The sequence below is a fragment of the Poecilia mexicana genome, unplaced genomic scaffold (assembly GCF_051168715.1).
Source record: "Poecilia mexicana isolate PSO_F unplaced genomic scaffold, ASM5116871v1 scaffold_9, whole genome shotgun sequence".
NCBI classification, from domain to species: domain Eukaryota; kingdom Metazoa; phylum Chordata; class Actinopteri; order Cyprinodontiformes; family Poeciliidae; genus Poecilia; species Poecilia mexicana.
The window spans coordinates 32,967,835-32,995,824 of record NW_028263378.1 but is presented as its reverse complement, the minus strand read 5'-3'; the positions used below and the strand labels follow the sequence as shown (position 1 = coordinate 32,995,824).

The window sequence follows — 27,990 nt, the reverse complement described above, 5'->3', positions numbered from 1 at the left end:
ACCACAGGTGAGTGTCATTCATTGTTTCATTATGAAGCTGAAGGCAGCAGCAAAACACCAGTTCCTACGGCCAATTCTGTCCTCTTCCTCAGTTTGCTCCTTCTCATCTTCACCATCTCCTGTTATTTCTATGTTCCGATCGTTTTCAATGCGCTCTGGTTCAAATTAAAAAGGCTAAATAACTGGCTCCAAAACATCACTGTTTTGGCTGGAGGAGCCAGGCAGTTGGACCATTACCACGTCATTTACCCAGAATGCATTGCAGTGTGAAAAACATGGAGACATCCCTGTGAAAATATTTTATTAAAATTTATAAAAACTAAATAACCTACAGTATTATTACTGTGTTGTTTTTACATCTGAGATAAATATTTCCCAAATAAGGTCTATTTTTATTACTGGTCGTAGTTCCCTTTAAATAACTGTCTCTTAATAAAGCCTTTCTGAGAGACTTGGGATGCTACAAACTATCCTGTCGCAGATTAGATTAATCAGTAAGTTCACCGAAATTGCAGGTTTTAGCTTTTATTTTTAAATCGCTGATAAAAGACTCAATGCTGTCACCCTGTCTTTGATTTCTGGATTAAACTTGTGTCGCTCCATTGCTCTGTTGTATAAGAGGTTGCAAATTTCACAGAATTTCAATTTCTAACTGTCTGGATCCTCCCTTGATTCTGCCGGTGTGATGATGGCTCCATCCTCGTCATGTACAGCAGCAGAGTAGACAAATGAGCTCGATGCCGTCTGGACCCGTGATATAAGCTGGCTTGTTATGGTGCGCAGCAGCAATAAAAATGCTGCACTCCCGTTCAAAAATGCGACAGTTTTTGGCCACAGTCTCATTGAAAACCACAGGGTTGGGTCTGTGAAAACCTCTGCCATCATATATCCAGGACATGTGCGCTCCAGGCAACAGGCATAGATTGACGATTCAGGGCAAAAGAAAAAAAAAATTCGTTGGAAGAACAGAAAATAAGGAGGAAAAAAAGCCTTTGAGTGACAGTTTTACAATCCCTTCTGACACCATATAAATGCTTGCTCTTTGCTCATTGTAATAAAAATAGGACAGGCAACCAGTAGAGATTTCACTTAAAAGGAGTTTTAGTGATAAGAACCGTAGCTAATAGCTTGCACATACTAAGTACCTCAGACAGAGACGTTACATGCATACCACCTGTACGGCAACCGCTGTAGGACAAAATAATAATTTCACAAATGATAGTAAATGTCCGTAATCCAACATTATTTGTGGGTTATAATTGCAAAATAAGCGAAATGGCATGCCAGCACTCCTAAGCACTGCAAGCCACCATCCTGAAAATGGACAAGAATACTTTTTGAGGAGCATCTGATAAAGAAGAAATATGATTCTTCTTTTGTGAAGAACCATATTTTGTACGATTTTTCACAAAATACCCACGATTGTCAAATGGCGAAAAATGGAAATTGCAAAGTCATTATCCATGGGGGAGGATGGCCTGCAAAAAAATGTGATGCTCTCTCTATGACTCTTTTGTTACCTTTGGTTCCCAAAGTGTGGGGCGCGCCCCTAAAATGGGATGGAAGGGGGGGCAGTGTCATTGCACGATGAAAAAAGATAAAACTCTCAGGGAGCTGTTCATGTTTTAACCCCATTTGGCACAGAGGCTTTTTTAAAAATGTATTGATAGCAAAGTTGAATATTGTTACAAAAGAAAAGAAAGTTTGAAATAACACTGACAGCAAAGAATACTCTTTTACAGTATAGAACCAAAGCCTTAAATCAGGTCTTCACACTTTTTGCACATTAACCAGAAAACAGAAATTGCTCCATCATTATGTCTTCTGAGGTGGAATATGAAGTAGTGTTTTACCACAGGTTTGGTTTACATACTATACCAAAGCAAAAAAAAAAAGTTAATTCTTTCCATTGCGTATAGTGAGGGTGAGCCTCATGCTACTAAGATAACACTGTCTGGAGCCAGTGCACTCAGTCAATGTCTACTACCTGCCATCAAATGAAACATGATGTATCTTAGAAGATGATTCACTTTCCATAGAATTATTTAATATATATTGGAATTAATCTATATGAACACATTTTAACAGCTTCATAGTGATTGCACTTAAATAATCATTAAAATCAACCCCTGTGTCTTTCTTAGGAATGCAACCTTCACATTCACTAAATGTCATAAATCATATCATAAATGTTATGCTGTTTCATATAAGCTGCAAACAAAAATAAGAGTAAAAAAATGACGGTCAGTACTGTTAGTGTAGATTCCCTGTTCTTAATGGCATGATAATGATAATAGCTTAAATAGAAGGCAACTGGAAAAAGAACCTCACATGTAAAATTATTTTTCATTTCTGATCATGGCTAGAAGGCTCTTAAGAAATATTCAATTATATAACAAGTGTAAATTTGCAAGTAAGAAAAAAGTCTCAAACACACAGCCAAGGAAACTCTTACTTGGTTTCAGAGAAAAAAGGAAAATTTCTAGAATTGCCCAATCAAATTGCCTGACAAATATTTTAATTGAAAAACTATAGAAAGAACTAAAGATCAGTGTGCAAAGAAATAGTTTCCAAAACTTAAAGTAATGCATATTCAAAACTTATTTTTCCTCCTACATCCCAGGTTACTTGCATAACATCACAAGAACACTTTGTTAAAATAAAATTATGTATAAAATTATCAGTTTTTTTGAAAGTTTATTAAGAGTTTATTAGAAAGTTTATTACCTTCAAAAGTTCTGTTCCACATGTGTGAGGTTATCTCAGTACCGTTTGTCTTTGAGTATCCATTCTTCATGCCTTCATGTAACGCAATGGAATATAGCACCAAGGCATCATGGAATCCTTCAACAAACATGTTAACCTGACAGGATAGAAAATGTGCTAAGTCAAAAACAGGAGATGACCCAAATAGATTAGTTTAAGATTTTATTTCAAATACTTAATGTACTGGAAGTAAATACAGTAAAAATTGAAAATACAGCAATTATTATTGCAGTTAGTGGAGCTCCAGCATTTGTGTTCTGAGTTTATATTTGTCATCCATGTATGAACTTGTGAGAGTTATTACTGCTGGGTAAAACAACAGCAAAGATCAACTAAGTTTCCATTTAACCAAAAACAAACATGATCTTGGCCTTCCTGAACCCTAACTGATGACAGGAACCTTATGAATAATGCAAGGACACACAAAACAAGCACTCCAAATTATTTTAGGTTTAGGGTGGGTGCTGGCCAAATAATTAGAATATCATGAAAAAGTTTATTTAAATTAGTAATTTCATTAAAAAGTGAAACTTGTACATTACATTCAATTAATACACATATTATACATATATTTCAAATGTTTTTTTGTCATGCAAATTTGGTTGGAGTGTCATCATTCCAGCCAAATTTGCAGTACTGTAATTCCGTCACACTTTGTGCCATCTGAAAAATTGCAACCATTTCTAAATTTGGAGACGTTGTGCCAGTATATATATATATATATATATATATATATATATATATATATATATATATATATATATATATATATATATACCAGCCAGTATCGGGTTATTACAGTAATTTCACCCACACCGTGGCAGGGAGTGAAATTGGGTTAATTTCACCCCCTGCCACGGGAGTCTATTAAAATGGGCACTATTTTAATATGATGGTAAATTGCGAAAATAACTTGCTAGATATTGAAAGTTCCTGTTGTTATGGATAAATGGCAAATATATTTACTCAAAGGACATTTAAAGAACTGAATTAAAGTAAACAACAATATTTCTCATCCATTTTATTTTAAGACATAAAGGGTTAATGTTGATTATTATTACTGAACTAATGAAATCCGAATTCAGTATCTCAGAAAATTAGAATATTACTTATGGACAGTACAAAAAAAGTTTTTTTTTTTTTTTGGAAATGTTGGCCAACTGAACAGTATGAACATAAAAAGTAAAAAATTATGAGGATGTACAGCACTCAGTAATTAGCTGAGACTCCTTTTCACCAATTCAGCGTGACATGGAGTCCATCAGTCTGTGGCACTGATGGACTCCATGTCCATCAGTGCCAACCTGGGCTCTCATGTCCATCTTATGAGAGCCCAGGTTGCTCTGATAGTGACCTTCAGTTCTTCTGAATTGTTGAATCTGGAGTATCTTCCTCTTCACAATACCCCATAGGTTTTCTATGGGGTTAAGGTCAGATGAGTTTGCTGGCTAATTAGCCCTTTCATGCATGAATTATGATCCAGTAAGTCAGGATTTTTTTCCAAAGTAATTTTGATTTTCCCAGGGCATAAAAATAAGGTGGGAAGAAAAATTTGTAAAATTTTCTTCTTATTTGTCCACTTAGGTGAACAACATGTGTGTACGTCTTTTCAACTAATGAAATGCTGTATATTATAATGTGAATATACTTTGACATTAGTTAATAGAATGCATAAATATCGAACATTGTATTCAACTCTCATCCTACTCTAATGTTCATTACTGTCTGATCCCTTAATTCAGTCCGTCTCATTCAACCGCTTGATCTCATTTTTAGTCTTATTTTTGCTCCTTCTGAAGCAGTATGATTTTATTATGGACATTTTTAATTTTATAAAACTAACAACATTGAATATGAGACTTCAGCCATTCTGTTGTTTTCTGTTGTTTTCTGTACCATAACAGTACTGTCTCTTCAGTTTCAGACTTATATCAAGGCTATGTTGTATGAAAATGCGCAAAGCACCCAGGTTGCAAACAACACATTGGATGCAGATGTATTTAGTTTTGTCTGTGGGCTGGATGTTGATATTTTTAATTGCAGGGTCAGTGTTCTCCAGACCTCAGCCTGATCTCATGGGGTGTCTTAGACCAATGGTGTCCAACATCAGTCATGGAGGGTCAGCATCCTGTATGTGTTAGTTCTCTCCCTGGTTCAACACACCTGGATCAAATGGTGGCTCATTAGGGACCTCAGGAGAAATGCTGAGGAGGAAGTTACTACTACTGGGCAGAGAACTAAAACATGCAGGATGCTGGCCCTCATGGGCCAACTTTGGACACCACTGCTTTAGTCACCGGTCTGCATTTCAACGGTGATGGGATGGCACTGGTACTGTTGAGCGTGTCTGGATGGAATCTTCATTTATTAGCACACAAGCTACAGATTCCTTGAAATGTAAAATATTCACCTTCTCCAAAAAGTGGAAAAAACACTTAGTATGATGTTAAGAAGAAGACCTGGTTCTGATGATCAATACATTCTTGATCTTGAGTATCTTTTTTATGATATTCTAATTTTATGGCCAGTATTCAGTATATTGAAGTATTCCGTATTTGTTTATACCAAACACTAAGCATATTAAAATGATTAGAAAAATAACAAATTAAATATATATTATTAAATAAACTTGAAGTATTCTGGAACAAGACAAAGTCTCCAACGTCAGTTCTTTCATGTGCAATCTTGATTTACTCCCCAACCTTAGTGAGTATTGGATAAGTATGATTGAATTAAATTATCTAGCATGATTGCCTGCTTCAACAATTATTGAGTTAGGTCATTACACTTACAAGATGAGTGAGTGAGTGAATAAATGTACTTTTTTAATCCCAGAGAGAGATTCTTTCAGTGCTTAAAAGCCTGTCAGTGCTTTTTATCAACAACGGTACAATGCAATGAGGCAGATTCTGCTGGAGGTTATCATCTTCTCCGTCACTACATGCATTTTTAGCAAACTCAACAAATCAATACAATCAACTGTACACTCCTTAAAGATGAGAGATTGTTGCAAAGTCAAATCAGTGATTCAATACAATAATCTGAGCTTCCTTAGATAATGAACTGGACTTGACTGAACTTGAACTTCTAATTTAGTAAATTATTCAATGAAACTGCTGCTCTTTGATGCAGCAGAGAATCAGAAAAGTACTCCCCATTATTCACCAGGACAAAAGTTTGCCTCTCTGCTCATGACATACCTCTTTAATGCATTCCAAGAAAACTTCCCCCCAGCTTCATCAAGCGCTATGAAATTTAATCCATCAGTTCCACAGATGCTTATCTCCATCTCCCTGCCACTATTTGTCAATGTTCCATGTTTCTCAGATCAAATCAGTCCATCCTTGGATGATGTTTTCAACAATGCAATGGTTGCCATCCATCTGACTTCTGGCTGCCTCCACTCTCCTCTTTCCTTATCCTGTCATCTTTACCCTCCTTCAAGCAACCTGTCTTCACTCCAGCAACCTTTCTAAGTCCATGCTCCAGTCTTCTCATTTCAAGCATCCAGCATCTTCTGTCACTCTTCTCCAAGCCTCATTGCACCATCTGATCAACCATCAAGCCAAAGCCCTCCGATTCCACTCACTCCTCCCTGACTTTCATCTATCTTTTCACCTTGATTCACTTTCAGCTCAATTTCTCAATGAAGAGAGGGAGAAGTGGTGCATGATTATGCAGATTTTCTGCGGTGTTCTAGAATTGTGTTCTGCCTGTAGGTTTAGAGGAAGTGAACAAAGCCTTTCAGTCTGTGTTGGCCATATTTCCAAATACTGAATTAACATTTACAGCTACCTTGTTCAGATCAGCATTTTTCTCCTCACTGTGGGGGATGGCTCTTTACAACGCAGACAATTTCTGGTAAGCTTCATAGCATCAAACCAATGCCATACATACATCTCGTTAATGACTGAACATAGTCCATGCCTCAAACAAGCAACTGTTTCTCAAGATCCAAACTTTCTGTCTGAAGCAAAACATGAAACAAGGGGCTGGTTTTGGCCAGGACAGAATTAACAACAGTAATGACAACAGCCACTGCAGCTAATAGCAAACAGTTATGGGCACCTCTTATCAGAGCAGTATTTCTCCTTCATTACTAGTCACAAATCTTGGTATCAAAGTGAGCCCAGCTCACTTTTGAATCTCATATCAACCTCCTCTGCAAGACCTCCTTCTACAAAACATTTCCATAATCCGTCCCATTCTCTCCTTCTCAGACACTGAAAAACTGCTCCATGCCTTTGTCTCCTTCAGACTGGACTACTACAATTCACTTCTCATTGGGATTCCTAGCAAGAGCCTGCAGAGGCTCAAGTACATCTAAAACTCTGCAGCTAGGATCCTGATGAGAGAGCGCAAAAATGACCACATCACTTCTTCTTGTACTGTTTTGATTGTTGATTCTGTGTTGCATGACTTTGTGTTTATGATGTAAAGCACTTTGAAATGCCTTGCTTCTGAAATAAAAAAATTGATTGATTCTTCCATCCATCCATTTTCTGTACACCCTTGTCCCTTAGCGGGGTCGGAGGGTTGCTGGTGCTGATCTCCAGCTAACGTTCCAGGCGAGAGGCGAGGTACACCCTGGACAGGTCACCAGTCTGTCGCAGGACAACACAGAGAGACAGGACAAACAACCATGCACACACACACACACACACACACACACACCTAGGGAGAATTTGGAGAGGCCAATTAACCTGACAGTCATGTTTTTGGACTGTGGGAGGAAGCCGGAGTACCCGAAGAGAACCCAAGCATGCACAGGAAGAACATGCAAACTCCATGCAGAAAGACCTGGGCCAGGAATTGAACCCAGAACCTTCTTGCTACAAGGCAACAGTGCTACCAACTGCGTCACTGTGCAGCCCTGATTGATTCTTGTTTTTTCAAATTTACTTTTTTTATTGTGACATAAATGAAAGACAAGTGTTAGAAATGAGTGTGCAAAAAAGACAATAGAGAAAAGAAAAAAAGAAAAAGAGAAATAGAAGAGTCCAGTGTGGTACCTGGGTACTTGTAGTGTTGTTGATATGATAAAGGAAAAGGGAAGATAATGTTAAAATTACTGATCAAGTAATATAGCATTACTACTACTAGAAAAACAACAACAAAAAAAAACCTAATAACAAATAACAATGTCAGCTATAATAACTAGAGGCTGTCTGCCCCTGAGGCCAAAGATCAGAAGGCGCATCACAGTGAACCCAGACAACAACCAAACCAAACCATCAGTGCAGAGGTCACCACTCAGCCCATGTCAGAAATGACAATGAAAGGCCCACCTTGTGTCCTGTGTTTTAAACGTTTTGATGCAGCCCTAGTCTTGTGTTATGCAATTAAAAGAAAGAGATGGCAAAATGGGATGTGATACCGGCTTAGACCACGCTTACCCTATAATTTGTGTATTCCGCCTCTTTTTTAAAAAAATTTTGTTTATTCATTCATTTTTTGTGTTTATCTTAAGTTTTCTTTCATGATGTCATTGGAATAAAATAAAAATAAAACAAGAAAAAAGAAACTTAACAAAATATCCTTAGTTGGCTAACAGTAAGCTTGATGGAGCACAGTAGACAGAGGTCTGGGACCCCACCCCAACGATTTCCCTATATTCCCTCTCTCCAGTGGCCTATACCAGAGCAGATGGCACCATACCATACCAACTTTATTTATAAAGCACTTTAAAACAACCACAGCTGATACAAAATGCTGTACATTAAAACACAACATAATTAAAATAAATAAATAAATAAAAAAATAAAAACTCTTACAGTTTAAAAACAGACAAACAAACATATAATTTAAAACTAGATCCCGCTGGAGTTGAAAGCCAAGTAAAATAGATGGGTTTTAAGACGAGCTTTAAAAGTGGACAGTGAAGGGGTCTCTCTAACCTGCAAAGGCAAGTCGTTCCATAACTTAGGACCCATGACAGAGAAAGCCCTGTCCCCTCTGAGCTTCCTTCTTGATCTCAGTACCTCCAAGAGCAGCTGATCTGCGGACCTGAGAGACCGATAGGGTATGCAGGGGTGAAGAAGCTCAGAGAGGTAAGCCGGGGCAAGATTATGCAGTGATTTAAAAACAAACATAAGAATTTTAAAATGAATCCTAAAATATCCAGCCAGTGAAGTGGGGCCAGGACAGGGGTCACTTGCTCTCTCTTTTGAGTTCCTGTCAAAAGTCATGCAGCAGCATTCTGAACCAGCTGCAGACGTGAAAGCAGCGACTGACTGACTCCCAGATAAAGTGAGTTACAGTAATCCAATCGAGTCGAAATAAAAGCGTGGATCACTGTTCCAAAATGCTGCCTGGAAAGAAAAGATTTCACTGATGCCAATCGCCTTAAATGATAAAAACTGGACGTAACCACGGCTCTGATTTGGCTGTTCAATTTAAAATCACTGTCCATCTTAAAACCAAGATTAGTAATAACAGGTTTAAAATATACCTCCAAGGGTCCCAGGACAACAGAAGAGGACTCACAGGAGCCACTGGGTGCAAACACCATCACCTCTGTTTTCTTTTCATTAAAATTTAAAAAGTTCAAGGCCAAACAAGCTTTGAACTTCTAGACATGCCAGGAGATGTTTGATGGAATGTACATGAGGACAGAACCCAGAGGCAGTAAATAAAGAGAGAAAAGCAGTGGGCCCAGAATTGAGCCCTGCGGTTCACCAGCAGATGATTCAGAGTCACTAATATTCACGGAAATTGTTCTGTCCTCCAGGAACCATTTAAGAACAGTGCCACCAATAGCTACAATGTGCTGTAATCGCGATATTAAAATGTTGTGGTCTACTGTATCAAAAGCATCAGTTAGGTCAAGTAAAATCAGAACATGTTGACCAAAATCACATGCAAGAAGGATGTCATTAAAAACTCTTATTAAAGCAGATTCTGTGCTATGAAGAGTTTTAAAACCTGACTGAAAAACCTCCAGAATGCCATTTTCACCAAAGGATGACATACTCAAGCTGACATTATTATCAATGATAATAATAATAATAATAGTACAAAACAGCAACAACCATAATAATTATAGTAATATTCAACAATAATCGAAGAACAAACACAACAGTTGGATGAATTCAGTGCAAGAAAATACTGTGAATGTGTGTGTTTGTGTGTGAGGTAAAACAATAATCTGTTATGTCTATCCAGAAACTGATTCTGAAAAAAACATTGATTTAATTAGCTGGTTAATAAAAACTTCATTAGAAGGTATGCAAGTAAAAGTGTATTTTAATAGTATTTAAATTGTATTACAGTACAATTTAAAGTGTACTAACTACTAAGTGTACTTTCATGTACTTTTTTGGAACAATTTAAGTTATACTTAGTGTAATGGATAGTGAACTATTTAAATTAAGTTATCTAAATTATTCAAATTTGTAGATTATTTATTGTAAATTATTTAAAGGATGTTGCAGGTTGTTTAATGATATTTGTCTGTTTTGATTACCACTGTTGGTGGTTTATGTTTTGTTTAATTGTATTTGCACTTTAAGTTTTTTTTGTTGTTTTTTTTGTACCTCGCGGGCTGCCGTAGCCAAATGAGGGCAGGCCCTATAAAAGCTGGGAAATCACTGTATCAATGAATAACTTCAACAAACTGTCGGATGTGCTTGGCACTGTTAACGTTTAGCGTTCCCCGGTGAAAGCAGCGAGGTACGTTTTATTTTGTTGTTTGTGTTGTAAGTTTATGTTTATATTCTAATATTTGTATCCGTTTAGTTTTCACGGTGACTATGGTGACTGAGATGGGTGTGGTGACTGTTTGATGATCCACATCAAAGAAAATAAACAAACCATGAAAATCACCCGTCGAGACTGCGCAAAAATTAATTCACGTGCTGGGGAGCTGCTACAGTGAAAACTCGGGGCTTCCGTGTGTCGCCTTCCATTGACTGTGAGACGTTTGGATCGGACATCGGCCGAATAGTCCATGGGCCAGAGGCCAAAATTTGACATTTTTGTCCATTTCAGGGTGGCAAAGTCTATCAATATTTTTTGAAAAGATACATGTCTCTAGTTAATATTTTGGTATGATAGCCCTTCCAAAATGGTAGCTGAGTCATAGTTATCATCTCATGAAGTAAACAACCCCTTTGGAAAAATTCTGGTTTTTGGGACTGCTGTATCTCTGGTTTAGGGTCATGGTATGGGCATTTGTCAAAGGTCTGTAATGCAATATTTGGTATCATCTTAAAGGGGACACTCTTGGCTTTCATTTAAGCCATGTTTTGAGTTTCTCCGACCAACACAGAGGTCATTAGAGGTCGTTAAACCAAAATTATTACAAATTTTTCCACATCTTTTGACCAAACTATATACACTTCTTTCATCCCAGCGGTATCCAGGGACATCAGGGACACAAGAGTTAATGACTAAAATACTCAACAGACTCTAAGGAATCAGAAAATATATGATATGCCTACACTGTCTGTCTATGGGAGGCGATTATGAGCTGTAATTTGAAGTTACAGACTTGGGCTATAACCTTAACTGGTGTATATGTTGGGGGTTTAGTGGGGGTTTGTTTAGCGTGTCACTCATGTCTAGTTTGTTAGTTATAAAAAAGTTAATCAGTAATAGTAGAAATGTACACTTGCATATAGACTTTAGGATGCTGTATTGGCCTATTTATCATATTTTGTGAGTTTTTCCATCATGGGCTACACAATAGTAGTCCAGGATGGCCACATAGAGACATAGCAGAATGAGAGAGGAGACCACCCTCATTAAATGACAAATTCTGAGGTAAAATAAAAAAAAAATGATTATTTTCAGATGCTTAGGCTACTATTGACAGCATAATTCAGATTATTATATTACATTTCTGCCAACAGATGATAACCTTAGGCCAGTGGTTCTTAACATTTTTTGAGGTACCAAACCCATCAGATTCATATGCGCATTCACCGAACCCTTCTTTTGTGACAAATAAAATGATTTTTTCCAAATTCACTCCAAAATTACCAAGTCTTCTTGAAAGGTAGAGTCTCTGACAACAGTTCTTCAAAATATAGTCAGTGTTTTCAGCAAAGTTGAGCAGACTGTCCAGGAACGACCCAAGGTATTTAAAATTTGCCACAGTTTCAACAGGTTGGCCATCGAGAGAAACTGGAACCACTTTAGGCTCTCGTTTAGATCATTTAATTAGCTCTAGATTCTTAAGAGAATGAAAAATTAATAATAAAGACTTTGCAGTATTCTGATTTAATAATGTAATTATATTAGTTGTGTTACCACCCCCACACCACTAGAGGCAGTACCAACCCCACAAAGATGTACTAAGGAGCAGATTTAGAAGTACACCAAAAGCTACAGAAAGCTTCAGGTGACCAGCAGCATTGAACAGCCTTTGTTTGTCTGCTATTCATTTACTACCACATTTCTTTTAACCCAGCTGTACCTGAGAGGAAGTTAACAACTGCAATACTTAACAGACTAAGGCAGTGGTCTCAAACTGCATTCCTCAAGGGCCAGAGTCCTGCAACGTTTAGATGTGTCCCTTTTTATACACACCTAAATTCATTGGCTGAACTACCTTACCAGCATGCAGTCTTATATTTCAAAGCAGTCTTGGTGCAACATTAGAGCTTGCACATTTTTGAGCTCTTCAGCCTGTTTGCACATAAGGTAGCTTGCATGCCACCCAACTGTTCCTGATGCTGGGGGTCCTCACATACATAGCAAGATAGTTGGCTATTAGACTATTAGATGTGAGGACATAAACCTGTACCAACTAGCTGGCTTTATAGATAGGCAGACCATAGTCAGACAGAAAGACAAAGAACTTTATTGTCATCATATGCTGACATTAAAATTTATTGCCTTGAGTAACAGAATTGCCAATAAAAAAGTGAAAAATTGCTTAAAGTATAAAAGTGTATAGTCAAATAAAAATAAATATTTAAAAGGAAAAATATGTAAATGTATATAACTTTAAGTCAATGAATTTGTATGTCCAGTCAGTTCAGTTTTTAATATATAAAAACTCCCTTAGGATCTTCAGCATGACTGTCTCCTGCTCTCTACATAAAGCTGCACTATGTAACGTTTATTAAAAAAATATATATTTTTTACTTAATTGAAATGATCACTATGTCCTGAGAATATAAGATGGATAATCTGTGTAAAGAATTAGCTCCTCTGCCTTCTCCCTCTGGACCTGCTGTCACCTGAACAAATATTCTGCTCTGTCAGACACAACCAATCAGAGCGGAAAGAGGGTCTTAGCGCTGTCAGTCATCCTCATATAGGTGCTGCTCTACCCTGGTTTTCCTGGAACATTAAGTTGCTTCTCCACCATTAGCATATTTAGAAGCATAAACATGAGGTTGATTGACAGTGCTAAGACCCTCCTCCTGACTGGGTGTTTTTGACTGGTTGTTCTTTTAGCGCTGTCAATCAACCTAATGCTCATGCTTCTAAATATGCAAATGGTGGAGAAGCAACTTAATGTCCCAGGAAAACTGGAGTAGAGCGGTGCCTTTGTCTGCTGCTGTACATAGTGTAGGTACTGCTGTACCTACACTGTACAGCAGTAAGTCAGTGACAGAATCTGGTCATCAGCTTCTTGGACAGACGACACTGCCTGAGGGTTCTCAGAAAAAATGAGGCTCTTCTGGGCTTTTTTTAAAGAGGTATTTGGTTTTAAAGGTCCAGTTGAAATCCTTTGAGATGTAGACTCCCAGAAATTTGAAACTACTGACCCTTTCTACTTGCTCACCATCTATGCTCAGCCCTGGATTGTCCTCTTTGTCCTGAAGTTGAGGGTTATTTCCTTTGTCTTCTTGGTATTCAAGGTAAGGGAATTCTCCCTTCACCATTGGTTTACCATGTTACTAGCCTTTGAACATCTTCTGTATGTCATCCGCATTTTTGAACAAGACAATATTATTCTGGGTGGCTTTGCAGTCATGGATAAATTGGAAGTAAAGGATGGGGCTGAGGACACAGCCTTGGGGCATACCTGTGCTGAGTGTGACCGCGGAGAAGGTAAGGGAGTTGATCTGGACATGCTGGGGTCTGTTGGTTTAAAAATCCCTGATCCACCAGCACAGTCCTTCTCCTAGTACCAGGGACTCTAGCCTCTCCACCAACTTGTCAGGAGTTGGAGTTAAAAGCTGAGCTATAATCCACATCCAGCATCCTTACGTAGGTATAAAGTAATATCAGTATGCTTATTATAATAAGTCTTGCCATCACCTTTTAGTTTTTGAACAACTTTCATTTCACCAATGATCCATTGAGACTATTATTCAACATCAACTGATTCTTCCAACTGTCTTGCAAGAGGAAACTTGCTAGAGTTATTATGAACATGAGAAAAGGCCATTGATCTAGTGGATGACCAAAGACTTTTTAAATCTGAAGGTCTCTTCTTTGTTAAGCTATTATGATGCACTCAAAAATATTTCAATCTGTTTTCTTTCCTTTTGTTAGATAGCAAAAAACAGTGGTGTAAAAGAGTGAGCCCAGTATTTTTGAAGCTTAGGAATGTTTTTATTGTGTCAACGAATGTGGTTGTTGGTAAGTATTTTTCTAAATTACCTGTTCTGAACTTTATATAAGCTTCCTCTCCAGCATGATGAGCTTACAGCAAATCACTGACTGTTTAGTGATACAATGAATCTGGTGAAAAGACCGACTGTGTCTGACTGAGGCTGACTTAGAGCGTTTACCCAGCTTTTCTCCATAAGTTCTACAAAGGCATATCTGTCCATCTCTATCCCAGGCTTCTGTAGGCCATAATGTCTCACACTTTCTGTGGGCTCTTTGTCTGTCATGTTCCTAAAGGTGCTTTTCTACCAGCCTACCTCTAACTGGTTTGGCCTCAGTCCACCTCGGCCAGATTCATTTTCCTTTAGCAGATCCAGTGCGGCTCTGGCTGGCTGTTCTCAGATTTCCATATCTACTTCAAGTGTAGTACAGCTGGACCGATCAGGGTAGTGACCAAAGCGATTTCATATACCACAAAATAATCAGCTGATTGAAGCCTTTATCATTATCTTTGGGCCAGCAATGAATTTCTATAAAACAAAATGAAATATCTTTGAGTCCATCTGAACCATAACCTTGAGGTTCTCCATGGCTGAGTGTCACTTCAAACCTCTGCAGAGAATTGACCAGTTGCTGTGCTAAAGGCCCTCCCACAATAGTGAGGAACAGAGCGGGTAATGGAAAAACTCACTACCAAGGGTAGAACTGAACTATGCACTAACTGGTTAGTGCGTGACTTGCCAGTAGAAAAGCACCTTAAGTTACCTTAGATACTGAAGTCTGTTTTCTGAGGTGAGATAGTATCTGGTAGCGGCTCTGGCTTTTAAAATGAAACCTTTGGTTCCTGCAGGTGTCTTAGTATCCTTATTCACACACACACACTGGATTATTTCCAAATGGATTAATGATACTCAGATGGTGAACATTCTAATTTACTGTTAATAGCTATGTGTCATCTGAAGAAATAAATACAAAAAGTCAATAATATTTCCAGGTCTGTAACTGTAAACCAGCACTAAACTTTGCTCCAGATAAGTAGAAATTGAAAGTACAGAGTAAGACTATTTAGCTAAATTGTGTAGCTATCAGAGGGTAGGAACAGCATCCAAACAAAGGCAGTTCAATGCTGCAGAATGTACATTTTAGGGAAAAAATTCTGTTGTATATTTGTTGAAACTGTTACCATGTTGTCACAGTATGCTGAGACAAATAATCTGTGAAGAAAAATCAAGCCCGTCTGCCTTCTCGCAGTGCTAAATTGAAACAACCAAGCAGAGCCAGGAGGAGGGTCTCAGGACAACATAGTAATAGTTTTAATAAATACATAGATTTTTAAATAAAAGTTACATGCTGAATCTAAATGGTTACATCTTACTGATTTTATTTTTTAACCAACTCATTTGTGGGCCTGATTGACATCAACATTCTCAGCAAGCATAATGTAGATGGTACCGATATGCCTAAGGTTATCATCTGTTGGCAGAAATGTAATATAATAATCTGAATTATGCTGTCAATAGTAGCCTAAGCATCTGAAAATAATCATTTTTTTTTTATTTTACCTCAGAATTTGTCATTTAATGAGGGTGGTCTCCTCTCTCATTCTGCTATGTCTCTATGTGGCCATCCTGGACTACTATTGTGTAGCCCATGATGGAAAAACTCACAAAATCTGATAAATAGGCCAATACAGCATCCTAAAGTCTATGTAAGTGTACATTTCTACTATTACTGATTAACTTTTTTATAACTAACAAACTAGACATGAGTGACACGCTAAACAAACCCCCACTAAACCCCCAACATATACACCAGTTAAGGTTATAGCCCAAGTCTGTACCTTCAAATTACAGCTCATAATCGCCTCCCATAGACAGACAGTGTAGGCATATCATACATTTTCTGATTCCTTAGAGTCTGTTGAGTATTTTAGTAATTAACTCTTGTGTCCCTGATGTCCCTGGATACCGCTGGGATGAAAGAAGTGTATCTAGTTTGGTAAATGCCCATACCATGACCCTAAACCAGAGATACAGCAGTCCCAAAATACAGAATTTTTCCAAAGGGGTTGTTTACTTCATGAGATGATAACTATGACTCAGCTACCATTTTGGAAGGGCTATCATACCAAAATATTAACTAGAGACATGTATCTTTTCAAAAAATATTGATAGACTTTGCCACCCTGAAATGGACAAAAAAATGGTCTGGCCCATGGACTAGAAGTTTGACGCCGCTTCGGAGTCAACGCTACCATGAGGAGCTGTCTTCGCGGTGGATCCAAGTTTGCATGAGAAACTGATTCCGACAGATGATGATCGCTGGCTCGGTGAGAAATTGACTGATCAAACAATACGGAAACGACTTGGAGATGAGGTCACCTGACTGTTATTGGCGTTTATGAAATTACGCCGAATTAAAAGGTAAACGGGACCAAAAAGAGAAAAAAAAAATTAAATAAAATGGAATGGTGTGTTCTGCAAGTATTTTGAATGTGGGTTTAATTTCATTGTAAAGAGTTAAGATGTCACTGCCAAGTGAAAAAGGACTTTCTGCTGAAGATTTGTGTACTGAAGTAAAGCCAAAGGGACAAGAGTTAGTTTCAGGTCCTCGAACAAGAAAGTTAACCGAAAAAGGAGAGCAGTACAGAGAGGCAGAATCTGCAAAACGGACAAAAGCATTTCTTAAATCTTATGTATCCTGGGAACAAATTGCCAGAGAAGCTAGGAAGAAATTAAAAGGTTTCTGCTCTCAGGAGAATCTGAATGAAATAAATCAGCAAGTTCAAAACAGCCTTGATAAAGTGAGGCAGATATTGTGAGTTCCTTCAACGTAATTCTTTAAATACTCCAGATATTGTGCAGAAACTAGATGCCTGTACTATATTAACAAATGAGATTTATGATCTTGTATGTAAGCGTTTGGAAGGGAGTATTGTTGAAGAGAAATTTAATCAAGAAGTTGAAAAGAAAAGGGTGCGAGAAATCTTAAATAGAGATGAATATCAGTCTGTGTTTGGAGAAGCCTCTACTGAAAGTTCTTCATGTACATGTGGTTCATCAACGACCAGCTCTAAAGTTTCTCAAGAGCGGGTAATTGCAGAAGCCGATCTTGCGGCCAACGAGGTTAAAGTTAGATCCATGTTGGAGATTGAAGCTCAATATGCTAAAGTCAGTAAACTTGAATGTGAGTGGAAATGTCATGAATCCCAGATTATGGCAGAAATGAAGCAGAAGGAGGTTCTGCAGCTCGGGTTGAGGTTTATAGCAGACTTGAGGATGGTGTTGAGCGGGAAAATCTTGATTCTAATCCTGAAGTTAAATCAGTGCAACCTTTAAAATGCTCAAGAAAGTCAACTGCAAGGGCTGCATCAATTCTACCACCTCAGGTTTGCTCTGAGGTTCCTGCAGTAAACTTGGCTGAAGCCTTAACGAGCTCGTTGGGTTTAAGTCGCCTCCCTGTTCCGGTACCTGCCATATTCTCAGGCGACCCTTTGAAATTTGTGGACTTTAAGATATCATTTATAACTTTAATTGATTCAAAATCCATCTCTGTTGGGGAAAAAATGTTGTATCTGAAAAGTTATCTCTCTGGAGAAGCCCGAAAGGCTGTAGAAGGTTTCTTTTACAGAAGCTCTGAGGATGCATATGAAGGTGCTTGGTCAGTTCTTCAGGAAAGGTATGGAAACCCATTTGTAATTCAGAAAGCGTTTAGGGATAAACTTAAGTCTTGGCCAAAGATTGCACCAAATGATCCCTTGTCTCTCAGAAATTTCGCAGACTTTCTGAAAAGTTGTGAAGAGGCCATTCCTCAAGTAAAAGGACTGTCCATCTTAAATGACTGTGAAGAAAATCATAAGATGTTGAAGAAGTTACCAGACTGGGTTGTACGTAAATGGAGTAGAGTTGTTGTTGAAGTACTTGATGCATGTGGGGAATATCCATCTTTTGAATGTTTTTCTAGATTCATACAAAAGGAAGCACGTATAGCATGTAATCCTATTGCTTCTCCATTTTTGTTAGTCTGGAACTTCTTTAAATGATCCTTCCAGAAAAGCAAAGGCTCTTAGTACTAGTACGGAGTTCAAGAAACAAGAAACTGTTCATGTTCTGAAATCTAAACTGCCTTGTTTGGTTTGTACAGACATGTCACAAAGTGTTGCTAAATGTCCTAAATTTGCAGCTAAATCAATGGAAGACAAAAGGTCATTTATACATCAGAACCATCTTTGTTTTGGATGCTTGAGAAAGGGACATTTATTGAAAGATTGTAAAACGCGCCATGTTTGTGGAGAGTGTAGACGGTATCATCCTACTTGTTTGCACCAGGAAAGGGTGAGATTTCAGGATGCTGCTCAGCAGTGTTCCATCTCTCCAGAAGAAACGCCTCAGGTTTCTCGCAGTGTTTTGTCTCATGCACTCACCCGAAACATTTCTGCGACATAAAGTATTGTTCCAGTTTTTTTGTCTTCAGTCAAGGATCCTGGGAAGGAAATACTTACTTATGCACTCCTTGATACTCAGAGTGACTCTTCCTTTGTCTTAGAAGATCTTGTGAAAGGCCTGACCGTTGAAACAAAACCAGTACAGTTAAAACTTAGTACCATGGTTTCTGTTGATACACCTGTTGCAAGTCAAATTGTGTCTGATTTGCAGGTTCGGAGTTTTTTCTCTGATAATTACATATTGTTGCTGCAAGCATACACACGTGATTTCATTCCTGTTGATGCATCTTGCATTCCAAGTAGAAGTACAGCATTACAGTGGCCTCACCTTAAACATCTGGCTGGCAAAATGCCTGCTTTACAAGACTGTGAAGTAGGTTTACTCATTGGTTTTGACTGTCCTTCTGCTTTGGCTCCCTTGGAAGTTGTTGTTGGAGGGGAAAATGAACCTTTTGCTCAGAAAACTGCTCTTGGTTGAAGTATTATTGGGGCAGCTAATCCACATTTAGATCGGCAAGGTAACCAAAGATTTGTACACAGAGTGATGGTGAAAGAAATGCCAGCTCCATTAACTTCTGATGTTTTAAAAGCTCTGGAGTTGGATTTCAATGAAAAGGGCTTAGAAGGTAAATGTGTTTCTCAAGATGACATTCGGTTTATACAACTTCTGAGTGAAAATATTACACAGAAAGATGATGTCCATTTGGAGATGCTCATTCCATTTAAAACACCCTGCCTTCCTATGTTGCCAAATAATAAGAAGCTGGCTTTGGTTCGTCTACAACATCTGAATAGAAGGTTGAAGAGAAATGATCAGTTCTACAAACATTACAAAACATTTATGGAGTCGATCATTAGCTGTGGTGATGCTGAACTAGCTCCTGAGGCAAACGCCAATGATTGTGTGTGGTACTTGCCTCATCATTGGATGTACCATTCAAAGAAACCAGATAAGTTAAGAGTGGTGTTTGACTGCTCCGCTAAATTTCGCGGTATCTCTTTGAATGATACTTTAACTGGTCCAGATCTGATAAACTCTTTAATTGGAATCCTGCTGCGCTTCAGAAAAGAAGCTGTTGCTATTATTTGTGACATCGAAAGGATGTTTCACCAGTTTTGTTTAATCAGAGCATCGTTGTTACCTCAGGTTCCTATGGTGGGAGCAAGGAGATTTGGAGAGCGAGCCTAAAGAGTATCAAATGAAGGTTCACCTTTTTGGTGCTGCCTCCTCTCCAGTTGTGCTAATTTTGGCTTGAAATATTTGGCACAACAGCAGAAATCAAAGTTCCCAGCTGCAGCAGCATTTGTGGAGAATAATTTTTATGTTGATGATGGGTTAATAAGTGTCCCTACAGCTAATGATGCCACCAAACTAATAACTGATTCACAGAAACTGTGCAAAGAAGGTGGTTTGAGACTCCACAAATTTAATTCCAACAGATCTGAAGTCCTAAGGCGTGTGAATCCATCTGAGAGAGCCACCAGTGTGGTTTCTGCTGATTTCAAACCTGACTTGGCGCTTACTGAACATACCTTAGGTATGCGATGGCATGTCAAAACTGACTGCTTGGGTTTTCACATCGATCTGAGGGACAAACCTGATACACGCCGCGGTATTTTATCAGTAATAGCCTCTCTGTATGATCCATTAGGATTTCTTTCACCATTCATTATGAATGGAAAATGCATTTTACAAGATCTGTGCCGCAGAAGTATTGGGTGGGATGACTCTCTGCCTGAGGACTTGCATGTACGGTGGGAGAAGTGGAAGTTCAGCCTTCAGGATGTCGAGAGATTAATGATACAAAGATGTTATCATCCACAAGGATTTGGAAACATTGTTAAAACAGAACTACATCATTTCTCAGACGCTAGCAACCTAGCATACGGTGCATGCTCCTACCTCAGGTTGGAGAATGACAAAGGAGAAATCCATTGTGTGTTGATCATGGCTAAAGCCAGAGTAGCTCCTTTGAAGATTACAACTATTCCTCGTCTCGAGCTTTCAGCTGCAGTGGTGCTGCAAGGTTGAGTGTGCTGTTAAAATCAGAACTTGATATGAAAATAGACGCAGAGTTTTTTTGGACAGATTCACAAGTAGTGTTGTCATATATTAATAATGAAGCACGACGGTTTCATGTATTTGTGGCAAATCGGGTCCAGATAATCAGAGAACACAAATCCAAATCAATGGAATCATGTTGACACCACTGAAAATCCAGCAGATCATGCGTCAAGAGGGCTGTGTGCCTCTGAGATTTTAACCACTAAATGGCTAACAGGTCCTGAATTTTTGTGGAAAGGGGAGATAAAAAGGGAACTTAAATCTTGCCCCGATCTGTTAGTTGGTGACCCAGAGGTTAAAACTGTCCAGACATTTGTAACAACAACACATGAGACTGAAGATTTTCTGGAACGTTTCACTAGATTTTCATCCTGGTCAACACTGATTAAAGTAGTGGCCAGAATCAAAAGACTTGGACACAGAAACGAATGTTATTCAAATGTGGTGAGTGTTAAAGAACGTGAGGACGCTGTTAAATCAGTGGTGAAACTTGTACAAAAACAGGCCTTTGGCTCAGAGATGAAGATGTTAAAAGGAGGAGACATCCTTCCACGTTCCAGTCCTCTGTTCCATTTAAATCCATTCGTGGAAGATGGTCTGTTGCGGGTTGGTGGACGATTAAAACATTCATCGCTTGGTGAAGATTTTAAATATCCATTGATTTTGCCAAAACACAGTCATGTCACTCATCTTATTTTGTCCTACTGTCACACTCAGGTATGTCATCAAGGTAGAGGTGAAACTCAAATGCAGATCAGGACAAATGGGTTTTGGATTATTGGCTGCAGCAGGTTGGTGGCTCAGATGATTCATAAATGTGTGCAATGCAGGAAGCTCAGACGACCTGAGGAAGAACAGCAAATGGCTGAACTTCCAAAGCAACGCTTGGAGGCATCTGCACCATTTACTTATTGTGGAATGGACTGTTTTGGTCCTTTTGTTGTTAAAAGAAATCGTAAGGAATATAAGAGGTATGGGTTGGTGTTCACCTGCCTCTATTCGAGAGCTGTTCACATTGAAATGTTGGATGATTTGTCCACAGATTCCTTTATTAATGGCCTGCGTTGCTTCATTAGTTTGAGGGGAGCTGTTCGCCAGATATATTGCGATCAAGGAAGAAATTTTGTAGGAGCCCAAAATGAGCTAAAACAGTATGATCCTAAATATCTGGAGTCTTTCCTAGCAGAGAACCAATGTGAGTTCATTTTTAATGCTCCATCAGCAAGTCATGCTGGTGGTGTTTGGGAGCGTCAGATACGCACCATCAGAAATGTGTTAGTCTTTATATTCTCTCAAAACTTAGGAAAACTTGATGACGCTTCATTAAGAACTTTCTTTTATGAAGCCATGGCTATAATTAATAGTCGTCCTTTAACATTAAAGGGAATAAATGACCCTGGTTCTCTTGAACCTTTAACGCCCAACCATTTGCTTCAAATGAAATCTGCGTCTGCCTTGCCTCCTGCAGGAACATTTGTGAGGGAAGATATTTATTCCTCAAAACGTTGGCGCCGTGTACAGTTTCTGGTTGAACAGTTTTGGAGTCGATGGAAGAGAGAATACCTCCAGAATATTTCCATTAGACAAAAGTGGCATGTAATTCGGCATAATGTAAAGGTAAATGATGTTGTAATTGTCAAAGAAGATTTTCTCCCAAGAAATAGGTGGCAGTTGGGTCGTGTTGTGGAAACGATGGTTGATAGTGATGGCTTGGTTAGAAGAGTGAAGTTAAGAACAGGAGAACAAAGATCAGGAAGGGATATTATCTCAGAGTTCAGTGATAGAAAGACCGGTGCAAAAATTGGTGGTGTTATTGGAAAGTGACTTGTAAACTGAATGTACACAGACAAGTATGTTTTAAACAATCTGTATGGTTTTAAGAGAAACTTTAAAATAATGCATGATTTTTCTGGTAATAGTTCATGCATTATTGGTGGGAGTGTAATTGATAGTGAACTATTTAAATTAAGTTATCTAAATTATTCAAATTTGTAGATTATTTATTGTAAATTATTTAAAGGATGTTGCAGGTTGTTTAATGATATTTGTCTGTTTTGATTACCACTGTTGGTGGTTTATGTTTTGTTTAATTGTATTTGCACTTTAAGTTTTTTTTGTTGTTTTTTTTTTTTGTACCTCGCGGGCTGCCGTAGCCAAATGAGGGCAGGCCCTATAAAAGCTGGGAAATCACTGTATCAATGAATAACTTCAACAAACTGTCGGATGTGCTTGGCACTGTTAACGTTTAGCGTTCCCCGGTGAAAGCAGCGAGGTACGTTTTATTTTGTTGTTTGTGTTGTAAGTTTATGTTTATATTCTAATATTTGTATCCGTTTAGTTTTCACGGTGACTATGGTGACTGAGATGGGTGTGGTGACTGTTTGATGATCCACATCAAAGAAAATAAACAAACCATGAAAATCACCCGTCGAGACTGCGCAAAAATTAATTCACGTGCTGGGGAGCTGCTACACTTAGTATACTTTAAGTATATTGTTTTTTTAATGTATTATAAAGATGCTTGATTAGTATATTTTGAGTGTACTATTTTTGTGATTGAATTACATTTAAAATATATTTAGAATTTAAGTATGAGTATTACATATTTCATATATTAGTAGTGTGATCACAGTATTCTACAATTATACTTTTGTATTATAATTGCTAATGAAGTACACTTTTTAGTTACTTAATGTCTTTCATTATTCTGCTTTGCCACTTTGTACATTACATGCTTCATACACACTACAGTACAGTATATTAGGCTACCAGAACACAGAAGGATCAATTACAACACACTTTCCAAGTTAAACAAATTACATTGTGTATTCAATATATTCACATTTTTCAAGAGCACATTGCCAATATACCATCACAAAATTGTACAAATTGTCAATATATTAAAAATGTACAGACAACGTGCTTAAGAAAATCAGCACAATAAAACAATTGGTACACTTTAGAGGAAATGTGAAAAATATTTCACCAAGGAGAGAGTATTGTTTCAATTTAATGCCATGGTATTCCAATATTACTGCAGACAAACTGACATTTCTCTTTCCTAAGAACAGTGAGGATCAGTGACAGAACATTCCCATTCACTGCACCACTGCACTTTACAGAAACCTACGAAAAGTACAATAAAGCAATTAAACAGAGAAAGCATTTGTATTTTAAAGAGTACAGAAAAACGGCAAAGAAAAAAGTATGACTTACAATTTTAAGATGTTGTGGACTCGCTATGTATGTGACATCATCAGAACTGATGATGATTGGGACCAGATGCCTGAGGTGAAAAATCATTTCTGGGTGTCTTCTTTGCCTGTATAAGTTAAAAGTAGATAAATAGTCAGCAGTATCATAAAATCAGTTGATGTTGGGATCAACTATGAAGTCGTTTTAAATGTGGACCTAAGGGAGACAAACTACCTTAAAATCTTTCCATCCATGATCTGAACACACTGATCCTTGCAGGGTGGTGAGGGCGGCTGGTGGTGCCCATCTCCAGTAGTCATCAGATGAGAGGCGGGGTTCACCCTGGAAAGGTCACCAGTCCATCACTGGGCCCTGAAAACTAACAATAAACATGTATGAAAGAAAAATGTTAGATCAACAAGGATAATAAATTCTGTCCAATTATTTTAAAATCAAATCATGTTTATTAAGAACTTAGTGTTGGTTACACACCAGTTTTTGCTGTGTGTGTGTGTATATATATATATATATATGTGTGTGTATGTATGTATATATATAAAAATAGCCTTCCACCATGAAGACGATGTGGAGGTTCATCCTCAGAACAGGTTGTTGTTCTGGTGGAGCCAGAGCCTCTTCTGAGACAGGAAAGTCTTTAGGTTTTCTAATTCCTGATCCCTGGCTTCCTCTTTCATCTTCATTTGCTTGGACTGCAAAAATATGTTGAAGATAAAAACAATGATGAATTAGTTATAACAACAGCCTCACAATATCAAAGTGTCTTTGGCATACTTAGCTTAATTAAAACCAGTTTATGAAGAAAACTATATTAAGTCGCAACAAACAGAGCCTCCATGCAGTTATAGCATGAAGTTGAATGATTGTTATAGTAATAATAAAAATCACAATAAAACTGATAAAATATTTCTGAAACCAACGGAAGTTTGTTTATATATGCTTTTATACGTAATACTTTTTTATACTTTTTATACGTACTTTTTATAATTAAATGAAGATAATTAGCATTTTTAAGCAAACTTACCACCAGTTAGCAACACGTAAGCAGCCTTCATTCCTTCGGGCTCCTTCCAGGACCCACATTTCATTTCCATCCAGTTCTTGTCCAGTTGTGTTGTCGTCTAACTCAGACTAGGATGTCACCAGCTTAAATTTACCAAAACTACTAACTATTATCAAGGTCCTCTCTAATTTTGAGGCAACATTATGTGAGTAAAAATGGTGAATTTGGACAGCATCTGTTACCTTCACTGGCTTCATGGCTTTTCTTCTTTTTATGGTGCTTTTCAAAAAACCTGAAAGTGTGCATTACTGCCACCATCTGGTCTGGAGTGTGAACTGGAGCTAATGCTGTTCACTTATACATCTGTTACATAACAATGCCGTTACATCATACATTTGAAAATGAATTGGGTAAAGACATCTTCCATGTTTTAAAAAACTGAAAACAACAGATCATATTCGAAGAGATGTAAAGCTGAAGATACCTGCTACATTTAATGTTACAAGTATTGTTTTTGTTGTAGAAACTCTGTCACTAAATTGTCAATGTTTAATATTTTGAGGCATGAACACATTATTTACTTTGTTAAAGAACATTACATCAAGTTCCACTATAAGGATTATATTTTTTTTATTCTTCGACATTTTAACAAAAATAGTAAAAGATCATTAAGGCACCTAAAAAGGTATCATTTAGTATACAATCGGATGTAATTTAATATTAATTTAATATATTTTGAGCATTTATTTTAAAATATACACACAATTTTTTAAAACCATATTGTTTCCCTTGAGCAAATACATATTTTGTTCCCTTAAAGTATACTTTTATTTAATGTGTTTCTTAAAAGTGCATTTTGATACAATTATATTTAAGTGTGTTTAAAGTTATAATGTCAAAATTGGTACAAGCATACTTTTTAGTATACTTTGTATATATTTATAGAACACTTAATACTTAGTGTACTTAAACTTACAAATGTAAGTATATTTGAAATATATTAAAGTATATATATTTTTCACTAGGGTAAATAAAATCTATTATTATTATTATTATTATTATTATAGCTTCAATGTTTATTACCCCATAATACCTCAAGGTCATCCAAATTTCAGTGTAAATAACATAATAAGTACATGATCAATGAAACCATGAACCAAACTCCTGATGACCCAGTCTGAGAGGGCTGGTGAGTTCCCACCTGGTGAGTGAGCCCTGGAAAGTAGGGAGAGATTCCTACCAGAGCAGAAGGTAGTGCCTGCAGCGGACCCTTCACGTTCCCAGGAATCATAGGTCACTATTCCAGGACTTGGGGGCTTGAAGTTTAATTCAAAGCTAATTGCGCAAATCACCATCAAGTGTGGTATATAACAAGGTGACACTTTTGGTCATTGCTTTGCATAGGTTGGAACCTTTGGACTTAAGTCATTACAAGGGGTGGCTATAGACACTGGTTAAAATATCTTTGAATCCCACAAATGAACAGTAACTTTGAATAGTGTTCAAGGACATATGCTAGAACCAAGTACCCACAGAGAAAAAGAGCAAACTAAATTGTAAAAACAAAGTCAAAATTATCAATACATCTGTGCTACCAGTCATAAAGATGACATGGAATTACAATAGCTTGAACAAATGAGTAGAAAGATGCCAATGATGTTAAGAAAAGGAATCTCTCTATGTGATGGCTGCAGTTACAGCCACACAGATGGAGCCCTGTTCAATCACACAAGTTGTATAATAGGGTTAAATAAAAGAAACCTTTTTTTTAAAGTTCAACTTTCCTGACTGTCCTTTTTACTGCTCGCCCTTCTACCTCATTTCATCACCCTTAGCATGCTATTGAATACATACCAAGGACTAGTGAGCCACCATGCAAGATTAAAAAAGCAAAGATCTTGGAGTATATCAGGAAGATGAATCCCAATAATCAATTTCTAAATTATTATCTCAAGTAGTAGAAATCCAATTGCCCAAACTGAGGACAAGGGATAATCATCATTAAAATAAAAGACATTTTTACAAATTTTGTCATGACATGAGGATCAGTTGTATATAAAAGAATGTGAACATTTGTTTTATTTGGAACAGACGGAGATACATACATTTCCACAGTCATTGCAGTCATAAAGGCCAAGTCCCTCTATGGATCTTTTCATCTCCATGGAGAAGTTCTCATACTCTGGCTTGACTGTTCTGAGTAGAGTCACTGTGTTTAGGGAGGCATAGGCTTGCCTGGCATCGTCGTCAAACTCATCCTCTCTCTTCCAAGAGCCATTGCCTGGAATGTTTAATGTTTAATTAATCACATTTTAATTGAAAATTACGTAACTACAATATAAACATAATTTTCAATTGAAAACTCGCCCTTTTGCAAAATTATTAGATAATTTGCAAAATTATCTAATTTTACTGATTAATGATAATGTCCGGGTTTTTGTCGTTTTTCGCAGGACCAATAACCATCCTTAAAATGCTTGGAGGACTTCTCCTACCGGAGCTCCTGGTTCAGAGTGAACAGCGGGGATGAGAACGGCGATAAAAAGGTGAGCGGATCGACTGAATACTGCGGGCGGCTGTGCATTAGATGCCTAGCTTTACTGAAAATACCGGAAAATAAATTTCATATCATCCCGGTCGCAACTGATGGGTGGTGAAGAGAATCGTGACATTATATACTTGGTAGATGTGTGTGACGAATGCAGACCGTGTCAAATCCAGTAGCTAACATGAACACAAACGTTATAAATGGCTGGGCAAAATTAGAGTTCATCAATTAAACTGACTGAAGATGAATACATAAACAGAAAGCTGGAGTATAGAGATTTTTTCTTTATAATAACCTAGTCACAAATAGGCGATTTATGAGCCTGCCTCTTTATTATTACTACATTGAATATAATTTCAGATTTTTGTATAACTTTTCTTCAGGTTAACTTAGAAAGTGAGCTATTATGTTACAAGTTAATTTTCTAAACTACAGAAAAG

At 37.6% G+C, this 27,990-nt stretch overlaps 1 protein-coding gene across 1 annotated transcript in view; it reads right to left on the bottom strand.

Moving 5' to 3' along the window:
* The window catches only part of npr3 (natriuretic peptide receptor 3), a 92,811-nt gene that overhangs the window by 32,453 nt on the left and 32,368 nt on the right, over nt 1-27,990 (bottom strand). Inside the window, exons 3-4 of the mRNA XM_088009165.1 lie at nt 27,108-27,283; nt 2,728-2,863 (exon numbers count right to left, since the gene is read on the bottom strand). Of these exons, the coding sequence (XP_087865291.1) occupies nt 2,728-2,863; nt 27,108-27,283 (312 nt within the window). The remainder of the gene's footprint in view (nt 1-2,727; nt 2,864-27,107; nt 27,284-27,990) is intronic.